We start from the raw sequence: 22,980 nt of genomic DNA, 5'->3' as shown, positions 1-22,980 counted from the left end.
GATTGAAATGGTTAAGTCTTTTAGTATGAACACAAAATTACTGAACTTTTTATTCCTTTTTATTTACTTTTGATTATTTTAGAGAGGAGCAAGATGATTTCAAGTTGGTAAAAGTAAAGCAAAGTTCCAAAATACATGAATGACTATGATTTCACTGGAAAAGTGTGAGTGTGATGGGCTATATGTGTTTAATACACAGGATTTGGTCAGAGTATGAGGGTCTTAATATTCAAACTAAAGCCTGGTGACTCCATTCTAAAATTTACACTAAAGGCAACAGAAGTTAACATGAATAAGACAAAAAAAATGCCATGAAAAAAAATCTGTACAATAGTTGTTAGTTGTAATTAGATCTGTATTTTTATCCTGGCTCTGCTACAAAGTAACTTACAAGCATGAACAACTCTAAGTTTCTGGGCCTTAGTTTCTTAACACGTAAAATGAAAGGGTTAAACCAGATGGTCCCAGGGAGTCATTTCAGGTTAAAAAATTCCAATCACTCATGTTGAGTCCAGGTACTAAAGAAGAATCTTGGTACTTAAGCAGTGTTTTCACCTGAAGTCCCTCAAGAATAAAGCTAAATAAATATTTTTATGGTACAGTTGTATATAGTTCTTTTGATCCAGTATAATAAGAAATTAAGTCTTTACTTAATTTTAATTATTATAAAACATAAAATAACCAAAGTTCCCCAAGTGATTCTAATGCAGAACACTTGGGAATGTAATTACGTAATATTATTTTAAATGTATTTAACAACTTGATTCATACAGATTGACAAATGCAGTGGGAAACTACACCACCTAGAGATTTCATGCAAACTGTACAGAAAAATCAGCAAATTAGTACATCACACGAAAATATATTTTAGAGTACATTTCCCCTCTTAAATGGCAGTGATTGTGCATTAGTGCAACCACACAGCGCTTGTAAACCTTTTCATCAGCATCCAGGTCCATAACAATTGTTTGGTTAGCTTCAAGGTCAGGTTTCTTAGGTCTGGGCTTTCTGAGTTTTCCTATTTTTACAGTTACATTTACCCATAACTGTAGCCATCCATCCAGACATGCCCCCTGTCTGGTGTTGGGGGAGCAGCTGGATATGGGTGAATCTGAAGAACTCTCTCATCTTTCTAAAATTAGAAAATGGATGTGATTCAGGGATTGGAGGGAGATATAACTATATCATAGGCAGTTTATCACTTTAGGGCAGGAAGCTCTGTCAAACTGAGTAAGATTCGGGCTAGAGACAGCCTCAGTGCGATTTCTGAGTTCTGGCTCTCTCTTTCTAGAGTCCTCAGTGTTAGGGAAGGGGAAACAAGAGAGGGTAACATGTCAGAACTGGCTGACTTAACCTCAGCCTTGCTTTTAAATTGCCACTAAAGGGCTTATGATAACAAGATGCTTTATATAAAAAGATCTACCCACCTGCACTTTAATCAAGTGAGTTGAATTTTTAATATATTGAAGTTTCTTGAGAGCTAGCAACAAATCCAGGTTGTAACAGGACATGGGACAAAGTAAATACTCTGTTTTCATCAAGCTTCAGTCTCTGGCTATCATAAGTCCCCAGCAAGTGCATAGAGTGCGGACCAGTTAACACAGGTCCAACTAACAATGGGGCGCTGACAGAAAGCAGCTTCTTTCCTTCAAATCCAAACATCCTACCACCTTGATTTTTTTCATCTTCCTGGCAAGAAAAGGTACATTAATGTTCTTCAACACTAGGGAAATTCAAAGTATTTATTCATGAATTTTCATTCACTTCTATTTAATGTACAGTATGTGCACTTTAACAACAACAGGAAAGTGAATTATCAAGTTTCACTTGGAAATACTGACATAACAGGTTACATTTCTTCATCACTATGTATGTGTGTATTCTTCCCATCCCTATTGTCTACTCCAGATCTGAGCTGCTGTCTCCCTCTGGCACGTCTCCTGTTATTCTCTTCAGCACAGAATAACGTCTCAAAGGTCAGATCTCCCAAGGGAAGTGGTCAGGCTTGCATTCTTCTTTAGAAAGTGCTCTGCTGGGTCCACTGGGTGGCCTGTGTTATCCACGCAGATTGCTTCTGAACAAAGAGGAGTCAAAGAGAACTCGGGCTTCCAGAGAAAAACAAAGTGCTGTCCCCTATAAATCACAGTCTCTGCAGCGGAAGGTGTCTTCCTAACGAGGTAGAAATAATAGGGGGGTGTTGCAGATGCCCATATTTCACTGATACTGAACACTGTCTCTTTAAGGGCTTAAAATGGTCTGACTCCACTCATCTCTCTGATTTTTTCATAAGTAAGCCAGAACACCAGTGACCAAGGGGTCTGCAAGATTAACCAAAGAAATTAGTGCAAATTTCAAAGCAATTCTGAATATTTTATATATATATATATATATCTATATATATATATATATATATATATGAATGACATCTTTAAATGACAAAGTCATTTTGAATCTACCTAGGCTAAAAAGAAATATTTTTATTTTGCCCTTGCAAAACACCTTATAATGCACAAAATATTTTCATGTAGCATTATTTCTCACCAAATATTTTCATGTCATATATTTTCTCTGAACAATTTATAGTTGATATCCCGGTTTTACAAATGAGGACACTGAGGCTTAGCAATCAAATGCCTACTAACATGTTATGGGTCTAGACTACAGGCTTCTGGCCTCCAATCCATAGTTCTTTTTTACTGTATGTAACTGCCTAAAAGCTCAGGCTGAGCATGTCTGAATTCCATGCTAGCTCCTATACATTTGGTGTATACGGAGCATGACAAGGAGGCACTTAAAGACTTGGAAGTGAAGATGAAAAAAATATCCTGAGAGGTCACAAAACCAACACGTAGGGTATCACAAAATGGGTGTAAAAATTCATGTTAAATAGAGAAGAACTTCCAGCTCAGAAAGATGAACTTGAATGAAGTTATAACTATGCCAAAAGGAATTACACATAAGGGAATGGGGGTTATTCAACAACAGTTATAAAAATGCTAAAAAACACAGGGAAATCACAGAGTCAACATTGGAAGTAACCATTAGAGAAAGGGTGCCTTGATTCCATTCCTGTATGGTTTGGTTCATAGGTGATGGGTAATGTTGATCAGAGAGAAACACTATCAAACTAGAGATATAAACTTAAGCAATTAGACTATAGAATGTATTTGGTTAGACAGTTTGTAAAGCAATATATATGTCAATGTGTTTGGAAATATTAATGTATCTTGATAAACTGAGAATTTACTAAGAGTGGATTTAGGAGACCACATCTGGGTCAGTTAAATGCAAAATAATGCAAAGCTGTGATGATATCATATTCTTGTGACAATAAAAATAAAGTGAACCAAGTACACAACTGTAGATGGAGCAAGGAGCAGAGGCCTTAGTTAAGAATGGACTATGCATTTATTCCTAATTGCTCTGATCATTAGACTTCTCCCTCAAGTTAGTGACATAGCAGCCAAACTATATGCAAAGGAAATGTATATTAATCAGGGATTGAGCAAAGCAAGCTCATATTGCCTCTATCTGGTGGAAGGGGTTGGGACTGAGTTCAGCTGGGTTTTGATATATATGCGATTTGATATGTATGCTATTTTGTTGTATTGACAGCAAGCTTCAAAACTTCATATGTCAAATTTCCTGAAGGTGTTAACATCACAGATATTTTTATGCTTAAAAATGTCGAATTTCATGCCAAAATAAAAGAGCATTTGCGGGAAGTTTTAATTCATTACTTTATTTTGAAGGAAAGTGCTGCTGAAAGTTATCATATACTTCAGGAAGCTTATGGTGAACATGCTCCATCTCAAGATACTTGTGAACACTGGTTTAAACACTTTAAAAGTGATGATTTTGATGTGAAAGACAAAGAACGTCCAGGTCAACCGAAAAAGTTTGAAGACCAACAATTACAAGCATTACTGGATGAAGATGCATGTCAAACTCAAAAACAACTTGCAGAAAGATTAAACGTTGCTCAGCAAACAATTTCTGATCATTTACAAGCAATGGGAAAGATTTTAAAGGAAGGAAAATGGGTGCTACATCAACTGAACGAAAGACAAATGGAAAACCGCAAAGTCATCAGTAAAATGTTGCTTCAGTGGCACAAAAGAAAGTCTTTTTTGCATTGAATTGTGACTGGCGATGGAAAGTGGATTTATTTTGAGAATCCCAAATGCACAAAATCATGGGTTGATCCAGGTCAACCATCAACATCGACTGCAAGGCCAAATCGCTTTGGAAAGAAGACAATGCTCTGCCTTTGGTGGGATCAGGAAGGTGTGGTGTATTATGAGCTTCTAAAACCAGGTGAAACCATTAATACTGATCGCTACCAACAACAAATAATCAAGTTGAACCACGCTTTGTTCTTGAAACGACCAGAATGTGCCAGAAGACACGGCAAAGTAATTTTGCTTCATGATAACACACCACCACACACTTCAAAACCAGTTAAAGACACACTAAAAGATCTTGCCTGGGAAGTATTAACCCACCCGCCATATTCACCAGACCTTGCTCCTTCAGATTACCACCTGTTCTGATTAATGGCACACGCACTTTCTGAGCAACACTTTAAAACAGACGAAGAAGTGGAAAATTGAGTCTCTGAATGGTTTGCCTCAAAACAAGAAAAGTTCTATTGGTACGGTATCCATAAATTACCTAACGATGGTGGAAATGTATAGCTAGCGATGGACATTACTTTGAATAAAGCACTCCTGATGTTTCTCTTGAAATTATTGTGTTTTCTTTGATTACAAAATCTGCCATTATTAACCTGTACACCTAGTAAGTAAACTACAGAACTTGGCCAACAAGGTCCTTCTCAGCCGAGTCCTTAAGTACTTCTCTAGAAGTCTCTCCTACCATTGCCCTGTGAGGCCTGCTCTCCAGCCACAATGAATTTTCTGAAGTTCTCCGAACACCAGGCAGGCCCACATGTGACTTGATGCCCATGCCCATGTTACCTCTCTTTGATGCCCATACACATGTTACTTTTGACAAACGCCTACTAATCTTTCAAAGCTTAGATCAGATATCACCTCTGTGAAGGCTTTTATGGTGTCCTAAACAGTTAAAGGTATTTTTACTCCACTATTCATGTTCCCACAGTGTTTTGGTCATACCACTGGCAAAGCACTAATATAACCTCTGTAATAAGACTATGTCCTCTTGAGCCAGGCTGACTGGCTTTGATGCCCCAACTCCACTGGTTAACCACCTGCGCTGTCCAAGGTATCCAAACTCTTAAGTTTTTGTTTCCTCCTCAATAAAAGAAAGAGATTATAGTAACCTGCTGAATAGATTGTTGGGAGAATTACGTGAGTTAAGCCATAAAAATGATTAGCACAGTACTGACTGTATACCAAGTAATTTTGGTAATACTAGCTTTATTTCTGTACTTTTAAATACATATCTATCTTCTCCATCACAATGTAACCTCCTCTAGTGCAAAAAATAAACATCTTATCCCTTAGTGTTACCAGCACTTATAATAGTGCCTGGTTCATGCAGGCCAAATAAAAATCTTCCTTTCCAGTAAGAAATACCCACAGATGTAAGATAATTTCAAGGTATAATCTAGACCAGTGGTCAGCAAACTGCGGCTCGCGAGCCGCGGTTTGCCACTCTGTTGACTAATGAGTTTGCCGACCACTGGGATAGGGGCTTAATCACAAGGAACAACAACAGCCTGTAATTATTGGAATCGAGAGTCTAGGTCAGTGGTCGGCAAACTCATTAGTCAACAGAGCGGCAAACCGCAGCTTGCAAGCTGCATGTGGCTCGCGAGCTGCAGTTTGCCGACCACTGATCTAGACAAAGTAATGTTTTACAACTTGGGTACACTTTTGCATCAGATACTGGCAACAGCTTTGGCAGTTCATTTCATGTTAATAGGTAGATACCATCCCTGGGTGATATCATTTATTACCAAAGCTTCGATGGCCATCTAGATGTGGAGGGTGCTCAGATCTAAATCTCCATCTCCGTAGTCCAAGATCCAGACCAATATGTGAAGTTAATCATCTAGCTATGTTTTCAGACTTAACACATTTAAAACTAAACTTGTTATTCTACCACAAAATCTTCTTCCCTGCGAATGATCCCATTTGAGGAAATTACATCATCTGTCAGGGCAGAAATCTGGGAGTGAAGCCGGACTTTTGTCTTCTCCAGCCACGTTTCTATCTCCTACATATTTTTTAAATCCATCTTCTCTTGTCCCCACTGTTATACTCTAGTCCAAGCCAGCACTATCTTTCATCTATCACTACTCCTAGGCTTTTCCAGAATCACATGGCAGCAAGAACGCTCTTTTTAAAAACACACGTCATCCAGTTGGTGCCCTCACTCTTACAGATCACGGGGCCCGTTCCAATCTGGTTCCTGCCCCTCTCTGGCCTCAGCCTGTGCTGCTGTCCTCCATGTCTCTGGGCCTTGGCCCACTGGTTTTTCTGCAGTTCCCTGAACTCATCATGTTCTCCATCCACTCCAACTATTCCCTCCACCTAAAATGATCTTTTCTGCCCTTTTCACTAGGCTAAGTACTACTCGTTCCTCCTCTCTCAGTTCAAAAGTCCATTCTCCAAGGAGGTTTTCTTAATCTTTCAGCCTAGGCCAGTGGTCGGCAAACCGCGGCTTGCGAGCCACATGCGGCTCTTTGGCCCCTTGAGTGTTCTAACACCACTTCTTCAAAATAGACTCGCCCAGGCCGAAAACCGACTTCTGCACATGGGCCACGAAGTTTTAATCGCACTGTACGTGCACGCCCGCACGTGGTATTTTGTGGAAGAGCCACACTCAAGGGGCCAAATAGCCGCATGTGGCTCCTGAGCCGTGGTTTGCCGACCAATGGCCTAGGCTACACTTACTTGCTATAAAGTTGCACAACACCATGCACTTTCCCCTACTCCTCAGCACTTCTAGCTTCTTATCCAATGCTTTCCTCACTTAGAATAGAAGCTCCAGCACTAGGACAAGGGCCAAGACTCTTCTATTTGTCCCAAAGCTCCACAAGGAGTCCAGAGCTTGGCAAGGCGTAGGCACTCAATTAATATTATATGGTGTAAATTATTGATTGTTTGAATTTTTAAACCCACAACTCAGCCATTCTTTCAAATATTTTCTAACTTACAAAATATTTGGGTACTTTGTTTTTAATATATTTTTATGTTTCTTAAATAAGTCTATCTAATTCTAAATATTGCTTTACTGCAGTGAAAAAATAACATTTAAACCCAATAAAAATAACATAATGCTTTCTTACTAAGCAGAACTTTGTGATAATAAATATCAATGGGTAATGCAACATGTGCCATCAAACTAACAAATTCTGTTTGAAACATTAGCATTTCCATAGGAATGATCTCTAGTATTAAATCAGTACATCTGTCCAAAATAACAGTATTTTGCCGAAATAGACTACTAAAGGCTTCACAATGCAGAAGAATCTACCCACTGGCTTTATAACAACAGAGTATCAACCTATTAATTTCTGGATGTAACTGAATTATTTTGCTTTAATCTACCAAAGAAGGTAATAGAACTCTGATAAGAAGTCAAAGAAAACAAAAAGAAAGAACTGTGCTTTGGGGGCAGGGCCATGCCAGAAAAGAAAATAGAAAATACTTATAGATTAAAAGTAATGTAAGTACAAAGAAAACAAAAACAACAGAAGGAAAGACCGAACTTTACCATTCGCAGCCAAGATGGCAGAAAGCCTTTATACAGACTCATGAACCCTTCTCCTTGGACAGCCTGAACCAAGCAGTCAGTGGATGACTTATACAAAAGTCCCCTGAAAAGGAAACAAGACAATTCTGTTAAATTTCTTGTGTGTAAATAAATAAATATAAATTAAAAATAGACTTAGGAAACTTGCTATAAGTTAAATATTTCCTGCTAGTTTACAACAAATACTATTTGTGGTTCTGTATACAGTAAGTCCTCACTTAATGTTGATAGGTTCTGCGATTTCAAGCAAAATGGTGTATTCACAAAACCAATTCACCACAAGCTAATTGATAGAAACAAGAGTTAAATTCCTACGGCATCTCATCAACATTATAAGGAAACACCATTGAATGAAATGACATTATTTGAAGACCTGCTGTATATAGATCACCTTTTTGAGTTTAAAGATATTTTTAAGGTTGACTCTTCTGATTCATCCCACCCTTGGTTTTATACTTAGAATTCACTCTACCTGATCTCTTCCAGAGAGAAAATACTGTTTTATGTCAGATCAAATTCTCCATGTTACCTGTAAGTCATAAGCTTCTGAAGAAAGTACTCTGTAAATTCTCAGCAGAGTATGTTTTCAAAACCTCCTTGAAAACAATAAAGTCACAATAAATATCTTTTGTCTAAATATGATTGTTAAATTAGCTCATTTCCCCAAAGGCACAGTACTTTTTCATCAGACAAAGAGCAAGTAATTGCATAAAAACAACTTCCTGGTTGAACACACAAACACACAAATACATTTCTATCAAGAATAAACAGGGAAGCATCTTTAAAGATCAGTGTTATTACAGACATTCAGACACATGGACACTGAAGACTTTCTACCTACCTTCCTTGCTTATCTCGTGGTTGATTCATTATTCGGCTTTTGATGACATCAGCTGGTGTTCCAAGAATAGAAGCTACCAGTCCAGAACAGAAACTATAAATACAAATAAATGAAATTGCATGATAATATGTATCAGTTTACAAATTTTAATAAAAAGGAATTTAACATTTAGAAAGAATAGAATACTAAATAAATTACTATAATATCTTTCATAATAATGCTCTTTTAGCTTAAAATAAATGCTAAATTCATTAAAAAGGTAGAAAAAAGGAAAAACAAAAGAATGTTTTGGACAGCCTGAATCAAGTAGTCTGTGGATGACTTATACAAAAGTCCACTAAAAAGGAAAACAAGACAATTATACACTGAAAACCTACTGGGGGTAGGCAGAACAAGACGATAAGATCCTGCCCTCGAGCCGAGGCCGGTTTGGCTCAGTGGATAGAGCGTCGGTCTGTGGACTGAAAGGTCCTAGGTTCGATTCCAGGTCAAGGGCATGTACCTTGGTTGCGGGCACATCCCCAAGTAGGGGGTGTGCAGGAGGCAGCTGGTCGATGTTTCTCTCTCATTGATGTTTCTGGCTCTCTATCCCTCTCCCTTCCTCTCTGTAAAAAATCAATAAAATATATTTTAAAAAAAAAAAGATCCTGCCCTTGAGGCACTTACACTCCACTGGTGGAGAGGCACAGGAAAAATGAGTAATGTCAGGTGCTGCTAAGTACTATGAAAAAATAAAACGGGGTAATATGATAGGGAGTCGCAGCAGAGAAGAAAGTGTCTATGCGAAGACCTGGAGGAAGAGCATTGCAAGCAGAAAGAAGAGCACAGTAAAAGCCCTGAGTCAGGAATACTTTTGGTGTGTCAGAGGTGGAAAGCAACCACGTGGCTGCAGCATCCTGAAGAGGGTCCATCCAGATGAAAGACTAAAGAAGCAGACAGAGCGCAGCCCGTGAAGGCCATTGAAGGAGTTTGATTTTACTCCAGGTATTCTCTCTCTGCGCATTATGCTCTAATGCTATAATTAAGTGTAGTTCTCTGTACTTACCACACTATCCAATACCTCCATGCCTTTAATTCTTTCATTTGGAATGCCCTGCTCCCCATATAATTGGAAAATTCCCAGTTTTTTCTTCAATCTATGCTCAGGCATAAGGTCTGAGGAGTTTCTGCTTATCCCTCCCTCTACCCAACAAGGTTAATCACTCCTTTTTGTTAAAGGTTTCTTGTCAATTACTCAAAAGAGACAAAATGGATGTCAACTGCATAGTAAATCAAGATTATGTAAATGAGTGACTGGAAAGTTAAGAAACCACTATAAGTTCATGATGTGTACAGACATGAGAGAGATAATACAGGAACATAATCAAAATTTCATAAACAGACAACTCATTAACTACTTAAAGTTTTCCAAGAGAAAGGCATCTGATGAGAAGAGGGGTGGCCAACCTAATCACAGAAAACAGAGGCCCAAGATCCAGCTGAGTCAACAGTCTGGGATCATGGAAGCCTACAGAGTAGCTTATGTTTGGCTAATGGAAAGCTAGAAAGGAACGTGGTGTAAAATATTAAACAGAGACTGAAGGATGCAACTGCTTATGGCCTCATCCTCTTATCAAATTGTTTTGATGCCACAGTATGATCTGGCTGGACATCTTTAAAAAATAAATATTAAAAGAGAGCAAATAATGTATTAAAAAGGCTCAAGTATGATGATACCTAGAGTCAAAGTAAGAAGATAAGGCAATAACAGGAGATTTATTTCGTCATAATGGGCATGGGTACTTTGCTATTGACCTTTATCACTCCTTGCTAGTAATAGCTCAAAATGCGGCCCAGGACACAGTGAAAGTGAAAATAGACAGAGGTGACTGGGCAAGTCTTCTGTTCTCTCTAGAAGACCAATGGTTCTCTATAAAAATAGTTTAAAATATCTCATCAGCACTATGTCAGAATCAGTGACACTCTTCAGGATCAACTAAAAAACCATGCTCACATATAATCTTCACACGATAGAGACTAACCTTCTCAGTTTTACCTAATAGCCTCATGATTTTACAAAAACAAAAAAGGGGATTATCCTGGTCTTTCTGTTCTATATAATTTCCTGACCATTAATTCTACTCCCATCTTTCCTTTGCTTCTCCTATTAACATACCTTGTCACATGCCTTCCCACCTCACCAAATCCAAATCCTGGCCACAGGCTTCTACTGCTCCTGCCCTACTCCAGGACTTCATTTTACTTACACCATTTTAAAAAACTGTGCTAAGATATACATAACACACAATTTGCCATTTTCACCATGTTTAAGTGTGTAGTTCAGAGCTTACACAATTTTTATTATTCTTCATATTGAACTCCTTTTCCCCAGATGTTGGCAGCTTGGTAAAGCTCTCTGATTGTAGAGCTGCAGTCCCCTTCATGTCTCCATGAGCATTCATTTTAACTTTCAGATCACACAGCACTATTTTCCTACTTAGATTTGCGTTCACAGTAAGCAACTTTGAGCTGCCTCACATACCATACATACTCATGCAATGCACTTAAAAACCTGATCCAGTGGGTGAAGCTCAAAAATGAGCCAAATACCAATCACCCCATTTTCTCAAAACCTTAATTAGAGAAGAATAAAGCTAAGTTATTTCAGATTAGGGCTGGAATATATACCGCTAGAAATTTCAAGTCTTTCCAAAAAAGATATACCTGGGAGGTGGAGTAGTGTACATTAAACAGATTTACTCCTGCTGGGAAATCCATGCATCTTAGGTGAGAAGTGTAGGATTTCAAAGACTATTTGGTTAGAAAGACAAGGTAAAAGAAACAGAGATGATATCACTGTGGGACTTTTGGAAAGACCTGACATCTGCTCCCACAGTACAGCATACACTGGTCCAGACAAGCATCTGGAAAGGTAATTCTCACGATGACTTGACTGGGTAGAAACTGGTGAAGAAGGTCTCATAGGCAGAGGGGACAGCATGCACAAAGATAGTGGAGGAAAGAAAAGTATGGGTGACTACAGATACAACACATATGTTTACGGGGATGGAGGTAAAAGTGGAAGGAGCCCTAAAATCCTCAGTGCTCTGTGAAGAGGCCAGAGAATGTATGGTGTAGACTGTGAACATACGTGGATAAGAGTTTGGAATGGGAAAGAACAGTGAGCAAAGACATATAAAAAGATTGCCCTAGCAACACTAAAGACAACACTGATTTTAAAAGAGGAAGAATGAAGAAACACTACCATAGGAATATTTAGTTAAGGTGAACCTGAATTAGGAATCATTTATATCTGTACCTATAGATCTCCAAATATCATTGGTTTGGCACTATTAATATACTACTTTTAGGGTTGTCCAAATACCAGAAAGGGTGCTAGAATTTGGAAACAAGATCAGGAGCTAAATAAAATCACTATAATGTTAAGGATATTAGACATCTATAAAATAACTCATTCTAATGGATATTTGAAATTGTTGCAAAGAGATTAAGGTACATATTACTCCTTCCTGGAATGCTCTTCTTCCTGTCTCTGTCTATCAAAAGCACAACCCTTTAAGACACATATCTAATTCTATCCTCTCCAAGTGGTTATTACTTCTCCATCCTCCGAACTCTACAGTAACTAGTCATTTACTGTACAATGTTTGTACACTTGTCTTGTTTTCTGTCTTGGTAAACATCCTGGGAAGGAGTTGGGTTTATGTTCTATACTGACTACAAGGGCCCTGCACAGTGCCTTTAACATAGAAGATGCTCAAACATATCTGCTCAATGAGCTGGAGAGCTGATCATTAGAATCTGACCCTGCCAGGGCCCCAACAAGTTGCAAATATTTGGAGAAGTTTAATCTACAACATTCTACAACTTTGTCTCTGTCTTCTCCATTTTAACTGCAACAAACTTTAAGAAAATTGCTTTTTATAAATATACTATCACCTTTCTCTAAGTGTGATATCCCTAGATTCCCAATCAAAAGAGACAAAAAAAGTGTATGTCAAATATGGAAGAAAAGGTCATCTGGAGAAAAAAAAATAAAGTCTAAAACTAAAACAACCACTTACCTAGATAAACTGTGAGTCATGATATTGTCCTCAAGTGTTGTATTCAATACCAAGTAGTGTTTCACTGTATCATACGTGGTTAAATCTGGCAATAGAAAGAAAAGGAAGACAACTTATTCAACAATGAGTGTCTTTTGAATCTTAGAGACGGTATGGAGTAGAGAGGAGACCTTAGAAATAATTTGGTCTTTTATCTTTACTAGAGGCCCGATGCATGAAATTCATGCAAGAGTAGGCCTTCCTTTCCCCGGCTGCCAGCACCTAGGACCCAGGCTTCCCTCTGGCACCTGGGACCCGAGCTTCCCTCACAGCCCCAGCTTCATCAGGAAGGTTGTCCGGAAGGACATCTGGTCTAACTAGCATATTATGCTTTTATTATTATAGACTAGAGGCCCGGTGCACAAAAATCCATGCACTTGGGAGGGGCGGGGGTCCTGTCAGCCCAGCTTGCACACTCTCACAATACAGGACCCCTCGGGTAGGGTCCAGCCCCATCACAGCATGGCTCTGGTTCCCCGGTCCAGGACCGGGGCGGGTGAGGGGGAGGTGGGGAGGGAGGGACCAAGAGGCCAGTCCAATCACAGCATGGCTCCAGTTCCCTGGAGCCTGCGCGCGGGGGAAGGGACCAAGAAGCCAGTCTAATGGCAGCATGGCTCTGGTTCCCCAGAGCCTGCGGGCCGGGGGAGGGACCCAAGAGCCAGTCCGATGGCAGCATGGCTCCATTCCCACAGCTCCCTCCCGCCACCATGCCGTGGGAAGCCAGGGCCCATAGCTCCCTCCTGCCACCGCACCACAGGCTGCTGGGTCTGTCGCGCCAGCCGGGACCCTAGCCTGGTATTCGGTCATCCATCCTGAAGTTTCGGTCATGACGGACCCTGGCTCTTTAAATATTAGGATTGTCACAATTTGCTTAGTTTTGGAAATCCTTTTTACATGCCATACCAAAAAGTGAAAATGCTCTAGGGAAAATTCTCAATTACAGTGCAACATAAAAGACTATTGTCAATATATGTTATTAAAAAATAACATTTTTTATTTTTCCTGAGGTGAGTTCCAATAATTATTAAGGCTATTACACTTCTCAGAATTCAATGAGGTTTCCATTACCTCCCATATTCACCAGCGCTGCTCTTTGTACATTGGGTACCCAGCCTGCCCAAAGTCCACGTATTCCTCCTTCAGCTAAGATTTTTGCAAATGCATGATGCACACCGCGAAATCTAAGGGAAAATAATAATGAAATGTAAAAGCTTCAGGCATTCCTTTGTATGGAATGTAACTGGATAAGCTTGCCTATATAGCTGTTATGATTTGGAGTAAAATAACATCTTAATTACTCAGAATTGTTAGATAGTAAAGCAATCCACATAAATCTGATTTCCAGATAAACTTAAAAATCCTTTAGAAAAAAGGCCAACATTTAATTAAACATTTTTAATGGAAATCTTTATAAACTGTGTCAACCTCAGATTTTTGAACACATTAAAATTATTTTATTGATATTTTATATAATCAGTGCACATATTAGTTATAGGAGGGAACAGTAGTTATCATACCTCTGGGTTCATTTTACTACTTTATGGGAGACCTACAAATTTTGTAATTTCACCAAATAACATTGATCCTCACATAATCTTTTAGAGAAATATTTTTAGGCCAAAAAGTAAGAAGGACAACCTCATCATAAGAGATTTAAAATAGAATACTTTGGCTTTATCAAAATTTACTATTTTATTCTTATTTTGCTTGTTTTTCTATACACAGATTTTTAAAAATGATACTAAACCATGAACCAAATCTGGAAACCTCTGGTATAAAATGAAGATCTGGATTTGATATAGTTAGAAATACCTGGAGTCAAATGCTACCTTTCTCACTTACTAGCTGTGTTGTGTGGCTTTTGCTCAGGACTTACACTTTCTGAGTCGCACTGCAAAGATAATATGACATTTATTAGGCATGCATAATTGCTATTATGCTACATGGGAGGTATGGTCATAAATGGCTAATGTAGCTAAAATTTATTGTGCACTTATTAAGCACCAGACTTCTTTTATAGACATATGGTACATTTAATTTTTGAAAACTCTATGAAGTGTGTATTATTAACTCTAATTTACATCTGAGGAAACTGAAGCTTAGAGAGGTTAGGAAATTGACTAAGGTTACAGAATTAAAATGTGGTCAAGGCTGGATTTGAATCCCAGGTTATCTGATCCCAACATTCATATTCTTTACAACAATATTCAATGTTTTTTATTACTACAGCAAACCTAAAAGTTCCAACATTAAAGATGAGAGAGGGAAAAAACTGAGGCAATCAATTCAGATTATTTCTGGATCCCAATAGTTAGTTCTCTCCCTATATCCAACCAAGGCCACACCACTTCTCCCTGCTACTGAGTAATTAGACCTTGTTGCCAGGTGACAAAATAGGCCCTGGAGTTCCATTGAACTACTTGGTTAAATCAGAGTGGTTTCCCTTTCTCCTCTGTGGTGCAGGCTCTTTCCCAGCCCAACCTCGTTTTCCACTGAGTCAGCTCAGGGAGCAGCAGAGCAGAGAGCAGTGGTCAGGAGCGAACTCCCAAAGGAGGCTCCAAACCTCCTTCATCTCTGGCTCAGCCACAGACCTGCAGTCTTCAGAGGATCAGACCCCCATGCACTCAGCTCAAGGTGTCCGGCACTTTTCCTCTTTCCTGGGAGGGAGCTATCTATCTGCAAGACTTTGTCCCTTTCCTGGGGGAAACTGGCAAGTGGCATTTTTATAAATTGTTGAACATGAAGCCCTTGGAGGAAAGGCAAACTTCGGTAATATAGTGTAATGCAAGAGAAGGCTTTCACATCACAAAGGCGTGGTTTCCACACGTCCTTAAACTTGGTAAAAAGAAGAGGAGCAGATTGGACAGGGAAGCAGGAACCACTTGCAAGGTCAACTTTGCTATTTCCCTTCTTTCAGGGAGAAAGGGAAGGAAGCTAAGCTTCTGGCACCTATGAGCCAGGCAGTCTCACTGTCAGGCAGACCTTCTGAGATGGCCCCTTGTAAAGACAGAGAAGCAGAGACTAGAAATGTTAATTGACTTCAACAACACCAGGCCATGATGGCTAAATCAGGATTCACAGCAGGGCAAATTTTAATGATCAAACTCTTTATATTGCTGCCGGGGCTGGAAAAGGCAGCACACAGAGAATTTGTCTGGTAGAGAACATGTGCACCTTTATCATGCAAAGAAAAGATCCACCTTAGCTCTCCTCATAATGGATACAATTTCCAAATTAAAAGAGTCAAAACTAATGTCTTTACTGAATTCTGAATTACAAAAATGCATATGTCCATTAGGTAAATGTTCAAAATACGATGGAGGCAAAGGGGAAAAGAAAGTGTGAATTAATTAGAGAACTTACCGCAATGGTTTTCCTTCGAGTTTCCTTTTTCCTTCCATTTGCATCTGAACCTTCACTAGGTCTGTTGGGTTGGCTAAAAACTGGCCAACCACACCAGCCAACATCCCTCCAATCACTGATTTCCTGATTATACAAGGAGATACATTTTTAAAGGTGACCATTAATTTCACAAGTTTTGTAGTAAACAGTACCATGCTGGTACAGCCCCTGCATATGACATGTAAGACAAAATGAGGAACAGACCCAAACAAATCAGAGGAAAGTGGATGATTTGTCTGTTTACAGAGGGCAAGGTTAAAGAACCACAGAAAGTTGAAATTCAAATAGTTTGCCCAGGTTACACATTGGTAGAGCAGGAATTTGGGCCCATCTCTGTCTTATTCTAAAGCCCAGGAATTCTCAGTAGAAAAAGGAATACAGAATGTGCTCTAAAACAATTTTTAATATTAAAATATTAAATACATACATAATTTTATGTACATATATACATGTGTATACAAAGTGCAGTAAATGGTCAGTTATTTGGATTTATATTGTTAATATTTATTATTATTTTAAGCCTGTAACTTGAGGTGATTTCAGTACAATGCATAATTTTATATAAATCTAATGGATAAAACATTAAAAACTTAGGGGCAATAGCATCTTATTTTCAAAACAAAACTTACCAAAGGGGATAATGCTTATCTTCATTTTTGCGAAACACAACTTCACGGAGATGTTCATATGTGACCATTCGACCTCCAGAGTACACTGTGTAAGAGAGAGCATGAAAGAAGTGGATTCAGCTATATGTTTAATAAAATACGAGGACATCTGACTGGCCTGGTTGACCTCCCCAGCTGACTCTTTGCCTCATGCAGCCTATGCCTCCAACCCAGGGACTTCCTGATGGCTCTCCACAGGTGGCATGCCTTTTTCAGCCTCAGCCTTCTCACAGGCTGGCTGATATTTCTTGCATGGATTCTCCCTTCTCTGCTTTGCTAACACCTCCTATCTTCAAAACTCAACTCAGAGAACTACTTTTCCAGAAACATTCTCTGACCTTTGCTCCCGTGTTCTAGGCTGGCATGGCACCTGCTGCTTCCCCCGTGTTCCCACAGAACCGCACAGGCACACATCTAATTCAGCATGTATCATACTGAGTAGAGATGGACTTGATTTTCTTGCTCACCTTTTCATCAGACCATGAGGTTTTCAAGGTAGGTTTTCATGACCTTATATGCCCTAGTACAGAGCTGGGTAAACAGCGGGCATTTTCATTCAATAAACATGTATACCTTTATTGGATAATTTATTATAGTACAGTCATTTTTCAGTGGTGTCAAATATATGAAATTAAGCTTAACTGTAAAACTATATATGGTGGTCAACAAATACACATGAAAAGAAGTGAAATTCAAAACAACAATGGGAAGCAAAGGAGAAAATATTTTTTAAAAGGATGAAAAATAAAAATCATTAAAATCAGTACATGATATTCATATAGAGAATTTTTCTTGATATTTCTGGAAGTTTGATGAAATATTTCAAGATATTAAAAAAATATACAAAGTACCAAAACACATTTGCACATTTCTGGATAGTTCTTGATGAGTACACTCTAACTTACTCATCTGAAAATCTGAAGCTTTAAAAATAATAAGATGGAAGTTACTGCTGGGTAGTTCTCTGACCAAGGGTTCCTTCAATAGTTGAGGAAACATGATGAATGTAGAGGAGTAAAATGAAACACCTGTCCTACCACCATTTTTTTTTTTAATCCTCACCTGAGGATATTTTTTCCATTGATTTTTTTTTTAATAGAGAGAGTAAAAGGGAAGGGGGTGGCGGTGAGAGAGAGAGAGAGAGAGAGAGAGAGAGAGAGAGAGAGAGAGAGAGGAACACATCAATGTGCTCTCACATTGACTTATTGCCTCCCGCGTGTGCCCCGACCAGGGCCAGGGATAGAACCTACAACTGGGGTACATGCCCTTGACCAGGGTGACCCTTCAGTACTCAGGCTGATGCTTCAACCACTGCTCAGGACTGCCACCTTTTGAAGCCAAGTTTATGTTCCCCTGTCCACAAGCTGAAAACTCAACACCTCCTGTCTTTATGAGTGCCACTTGGGAAGCAGAGCAGAAAAGTGCTCTCATTGGCTATCATGTACTCAATGGCTATTTTCCTTTAAGAGTGACCAAAGGCCCACATAGCTAGCTAGTTAGGCAGTCTGGGAAACTGAGGCAACCAAAAGCACCTTTTTTACATGTACTCTATTGCCAGAGTTGCTTGCTGTCTTTTCAGAGTAGCCTGGTTTCTAATGTATTGGTGAGATGTGGAATTGTGATCAAATATATTTAATTTTCAAGAACATAAACATTTTTAATTTTGTGTTTAAAGTTTCTAAAATAGACAAACACATAAATTATGCTTTTTTTCTTAAACTTGGAAAGAATTTTATTAGGAAAATTTTGAAACATACAGAGAAGTAGAGAAAATAATATATAACTCCCTCAGTATCTATAATTCAGACTTATAAAGGGCTAACATTTTCGCCATATTTGCTTCATGTTGTGTGTTTTTTCTTAATTATTTTAAAGTATACTACAGATATTATGACAGTTCATCCCTAAATAATTCTATATGTATTTCTAAAAATCTAGTGCAATAATTCCTTAATAACAATTGGTAGTTAATTTTCTTCCTCTTAAGAGACTATATATTCATTTATCACATTAGTAGAAAAAACTAACTGGTTTTTGGATAGAGCCAAACAGAAAAGCAGAGGAGACAAACACAGAAATCAAAACAAACTTACCAGCCAGAATCAAGATAAATACCTACGTGTCTGTAAATGGCAGGTGTCACTCCTTGCCAAAGCTTTAGAAAGCCTTCTTCTTGGACAATCCCGAGGGCTGTGCGCACCATGCCCCTATAGGGAGTAGATTCTCTTGCGTTTTCTCCCAACCGAGCAAGGGCAGCTTCTCCTTGCATTTGGAGTCGAGTTTTTGTGAGATCAAGGGGAAAGGTTGCTAATACAAATAAAACAAAATGAGGGGAAACCCACAATAATCAGAGAAACAAACAACAATTCTAAAATCATAGGACTAATACTTTAGTCACAAGATCAGTGATTCTCAAATTTTAGAGTACATCAGAATGTACGTAATTTTTCAGGCTATGGAAATCAGTTGATTCATACACACTCCCAAATTTACAAACGACTGTTCCAGAGTACATCCCAATCGCCAGGAGGAAAAGTGACAAGCCTTGGGTTCTTTTTGTTCAGAAATTTCAGTCTAAAATCTATTTTTTGTCCTTAAGTTTTGCTTTCCGATGGTTAATTTCAGGTATCCATATTCTGTAATGTACTCTTGACTGCAACTGTGATTAAGATCTAATGTGACTTTTAGAATACTGTACTACTTATCCTAGGTTCTGAATGCCAGATGAAGCTGAATTCTCTAATTTCATAGATGATGTTCACATGCAGATGAATCACTAACTTGTTTGAGACACAGAAGATGCAATGAGGAGCTTATAATATCATCCTATCTAATAAAAGAGTAATATGCAAATTAACCATCACTCCGCTACACCACAAGCCATGCCCACAAGCCACGCCCACCAGCCAATCAGGAGTGAGTATGCAAATTAACCCAACAAAGATGGCTGCAGCCAGGGAGAGAGCAGGAGGGAGGCTTGGGTTTCCCCAGTGATGGAGGAAGCCAAGCTTTCCACACACCCTGGCCAGCCCAGGCCTCCGCTTAAGACTACAAAGTTTCAATTATAGAAGATAAATAAATATCAACAGAAATGGCTGGCTCCGCTCCAGGCTACAAAGTTTCAATTGTAGAAGATAAATAAATCCCAGATACCAGGGCCTCCGCTTGGGTTGCCGGGGAGTGGGGGGGGGGGGGGGGCGCGGGGCGTGGCTGGCCTGCAAACCACCACAGGCCCCTCTCCCAGGCCGCCCCACGCCCCAAGGGAACCCCCACCCTGATCCGGACACCCTTCAGGGCAAACCAGCTGGCCCTCACCCATCCACCAGGCCTCTATCCTATCTAATAAAAGAGTAATATGCACATTGACCATCACTCCAACACACAAGATGGCTGCCCCCATGTGGTCAAAGATCCTTCCCCCATGTGGACACAAGATGACCGCCACAAGATGGCCAGCAGGGGAGGGCAGTTGGGAGAGACCAGGCCTGCAAGGGAGGGCAGTTGGGAGGGACCAGGCCTGCAAGGGAGGGCAGTTGGGGGCGATCAAGCCTGCAGGGGAGAGCAGTTAGGGGTGACCAGGCTGACAGAGGAGGGAAGTTGGGGCAAACAGGCTGGCAGGGGAGCAGTTAGACATCAATCAGGCTGGCAGGGGAGTGGTTAGGGGGTAATCAGGCTGGCAAGCAGAAGCGGTTAGGGGCAATCAGGAAAGTAGGCAGGCGAGCAGTTGGGAGCCAGCAGTCCTGGATTGTGAGAGGGATGTCAGTTGGACATCCCTCGAGGGGTCCCAGATTGGAGAGGGTGCAGGCTGGGCTGAGGGACACCCTCCCCCCTACCCCCGTGCACGAATTTCGTGCACCGGGCCTCTAGTCTTTTATATACGAGGATGGCATGCTCATTGGCCTTGTATTAAAGCACATATTGTTTTTCCAGCACTGACAATTTTTATACATGGCCTCCTTACAAGTACCAACTGCCCTTGAAAATTATTTTTCTAATGATTACATTTTGAATTAGAGATAGACCTTTTACCTTGAAACAGAGTGGCACTAACTAGCCCAGAGTAGGAATATCAAGCTCATAACTTTATATACACAATGTCCCAAATAACTGAGATGACCAGATTCAGTTAAGTTCATGAACATTGCTAACATTACATAAGTTTTTGAATGACTCCTACTTGATACAAAACCATAGCTATGTCTTTCCAAAAGAAAACAGAGTGGAAGAGAATATTAAATCTTACCACTGGTCTTTGAAAAAATTTATACCTTGCCAATAGTTTCCCTAAAACAGACGTAATTAACATATAGAGGATTCAAGCAATACATCATTGAAATATGAAAAGTCTTAAGACATAGGAGCCTCTATATGAGCATAGGTTATGACTCTCAAAACAAATTTGTTTTTCTTGCTAGTTACTTAAATCATGCTCCAGGTTCCGATCCTAAATTGTTTTGCACTCAAAACCATCTCATGTTTTGATTCTCCCTGCCTCCCATCCCAGCCTCCTCACAACTCTCCATGATTTTTAACAGAGGAAATAAAAGCCTTTGGTCAGAGGGGAAACATCAGTTTAAATAAATTTTAAAAACCAACAAAACAAACAAAAGGACAAAACAAAACAAAAAAAGCCCCACCTGGAAATATATCTAATCATTCAGCAATCTGCTTTTAAATTTTTTTAAAAAGTTGATCAATTATATTTCAGTAAAAACAATGAATGAAAGTAATTCTCCATCAGTTTGGGGTGGACAGAGGAAAAAGGAGAAGGTTCAAAGGGCAAAAGTGGAGGAGCACAAAGTGCGAAAAAACAGATAATGTGCTGGCTGGACTGGAAATACAAATAGAACAGGACAAATATTTACAAATGATAACACATCAGAGCGGCTACTTTTTGTTTTAAATGGGCAACAAAATGAAAGGGTAATCTTAAAATTCACAGGGAACGGTAGGCACTACTCATAAAATCCTTGGAAGAAACACCAGTTGCTCATGTGAGGGCATCATCAGTCTGCTCTAGGAGGCCTGTTTTCCCTGACTTGCTTACACAGAGGTACCTGCTCATCTCTATACTCTTCTGATACGTAACAATACCTTCATTATAATAATGCAGGTCTCCCCACCAGCCTGTAAGGTCAGAATTGGGTCTTTTAAACTATATCTCCACAGTCTCTAGCATTGCAGTAATTATAATAATAACACGATTATTGGGGGGGTCCTGCCTTGGATTTAGTATTTATATACTTTTGACTTCTCAGAATCCTGCAAGGTAAACACAGTATAGACGAGTTAAGCTCCAAGTGGCCAACTGGCAGATGCTGAGTACATGCTGTGATACTCAGTGTGATAGGTTAATAGCTTAAGTCCCACAAGTGGGTTCCACAATTTGGACCTAAAAGACAATGATGTAGTGAGGCTGTGTAAGAATATAAATCACAGGGACATATGTAATAATTTCAACAGTAAAGATAAGTTTTAAAAAAAAAAGAATATACATCGAAGAGATTATTTCAATAAGGATGAAAAGTGGATTTTGTTTTTCAAAAGGTCATCCTCACTAAAGGGAAAATGACTCTAAGAGGAATGACAACTGGTGAAGCTCCTAAAAATACACGTTTGGGTGCAATTGCACACCTCTGAGGGAGACGAAATTGGAGAGCTAAGACCTCAGTGACCCCCACTCCCTCCTCCACACAAAGATGGCCTTGCCCGCACCCTGCCACATCTGCTGGACACGTGGGGATGGACAGGGCGCAACCTCGCGGACTGCACACACCCAGTGGGAACGAAGCCATCTGCTGGCCCTACCGGTCCCGCCTCCCCTCCCCCGCTCCCCCGTTGCCACCCCTCTTTCCAGGGTGGCGCCACAACGACCGGCGGGAGAGGCCCAGGAGTGGGCGTCCGGGTACCTAGCTCGGCCACGGTGGCCGCGCAGCCGGACAGTACGAAGTTGCTGGCTCGGGGCCATCTCTGGACGAGCGGCAAAAGCCTCTCCTCATCCTCTGGGACCGACATTCAGCAGCAGGACAGGACGACAATGCACCCCTTCTGGCCGGCGCGGGCGCCACAGCTGGCGTGCCACCTTGCCAGGGCGGCCTCTCCTCAACCGACAAAGGGCGTGGCGGAGTCCACGTCCCTCTCCCCGCTGGGCCCTGCGAACCCGCAACCTTCCTAACAGCCCCAGGATGGAGTGGTCCAGCGGACAGAGAACAGATAAACA

General features: G+C 40.0%; 1 protein-coding gene across 2 annotated transcripts; it reads right to left on the bottom strand.

Annotated features, from left to right (window-relative positions):
• Nucleotides 1-2,029: 2,029 nt before the first annotated feature.
• On the bottom strand, nt 2,030-22,775 carry SLC25A27 (solute carrier family 25 member 27). 2 transcript variants are annotated; one of them, XM_054722203.1, is made up of 9 exons: nt 22,670-22,775; nt 18,876-19,067; nt 16,722-16,806; nt 16,054-16,176; nt 13,759-13,871; nt 12,652-12,736; nt 8,588-8,680; nt 7,708-7,810; nt 2,030-2,169 (listed from the first exon to the last, which is right to left on the bottom strand). In XM_054722203.1, the coding sequence occupies exons 1-9, from the start codon at nt 22,773-22,775 to the stop codon at nt 2,134-2,136; spliced, it is 936 nt and encodes a 311-aa protein (XP_054578178.1). In that variant the 3' UTR covers nt 2,030-2,133. The 2 variants fall into 2 exon arrangements, with proteins under 2 accessions (XP_054578178.1, XP_008151438.1); XM_008153216.3 differs by lacking the exon at nt 2,030-2,169 and adding an exon at nt 2,247-2,318.
• Between the last annotated feature and the right edge of the window lie 205 nt (nt 22,776-22,980).

Source organism: Eptesicus fuscus, chromosome 10 (assembly GCF_027574615.1).
Source record: "Eptesicus fuscus isolate TK198812 chromosome 10, DD_ASM_mEF_20220401, whole genome shotgun sequence".
NCBI lineage: Eukaryota > Metazoa > Chordata > Mammalia > Chiroptera > Vespertilionidae > Eptesicus > Eptesicus fuscus.
The sequence above is the reverse complement of the archived record's forward strand: the minus strand, read 5'-3'. Positions and strand labels throughout refer to the sequence as shown.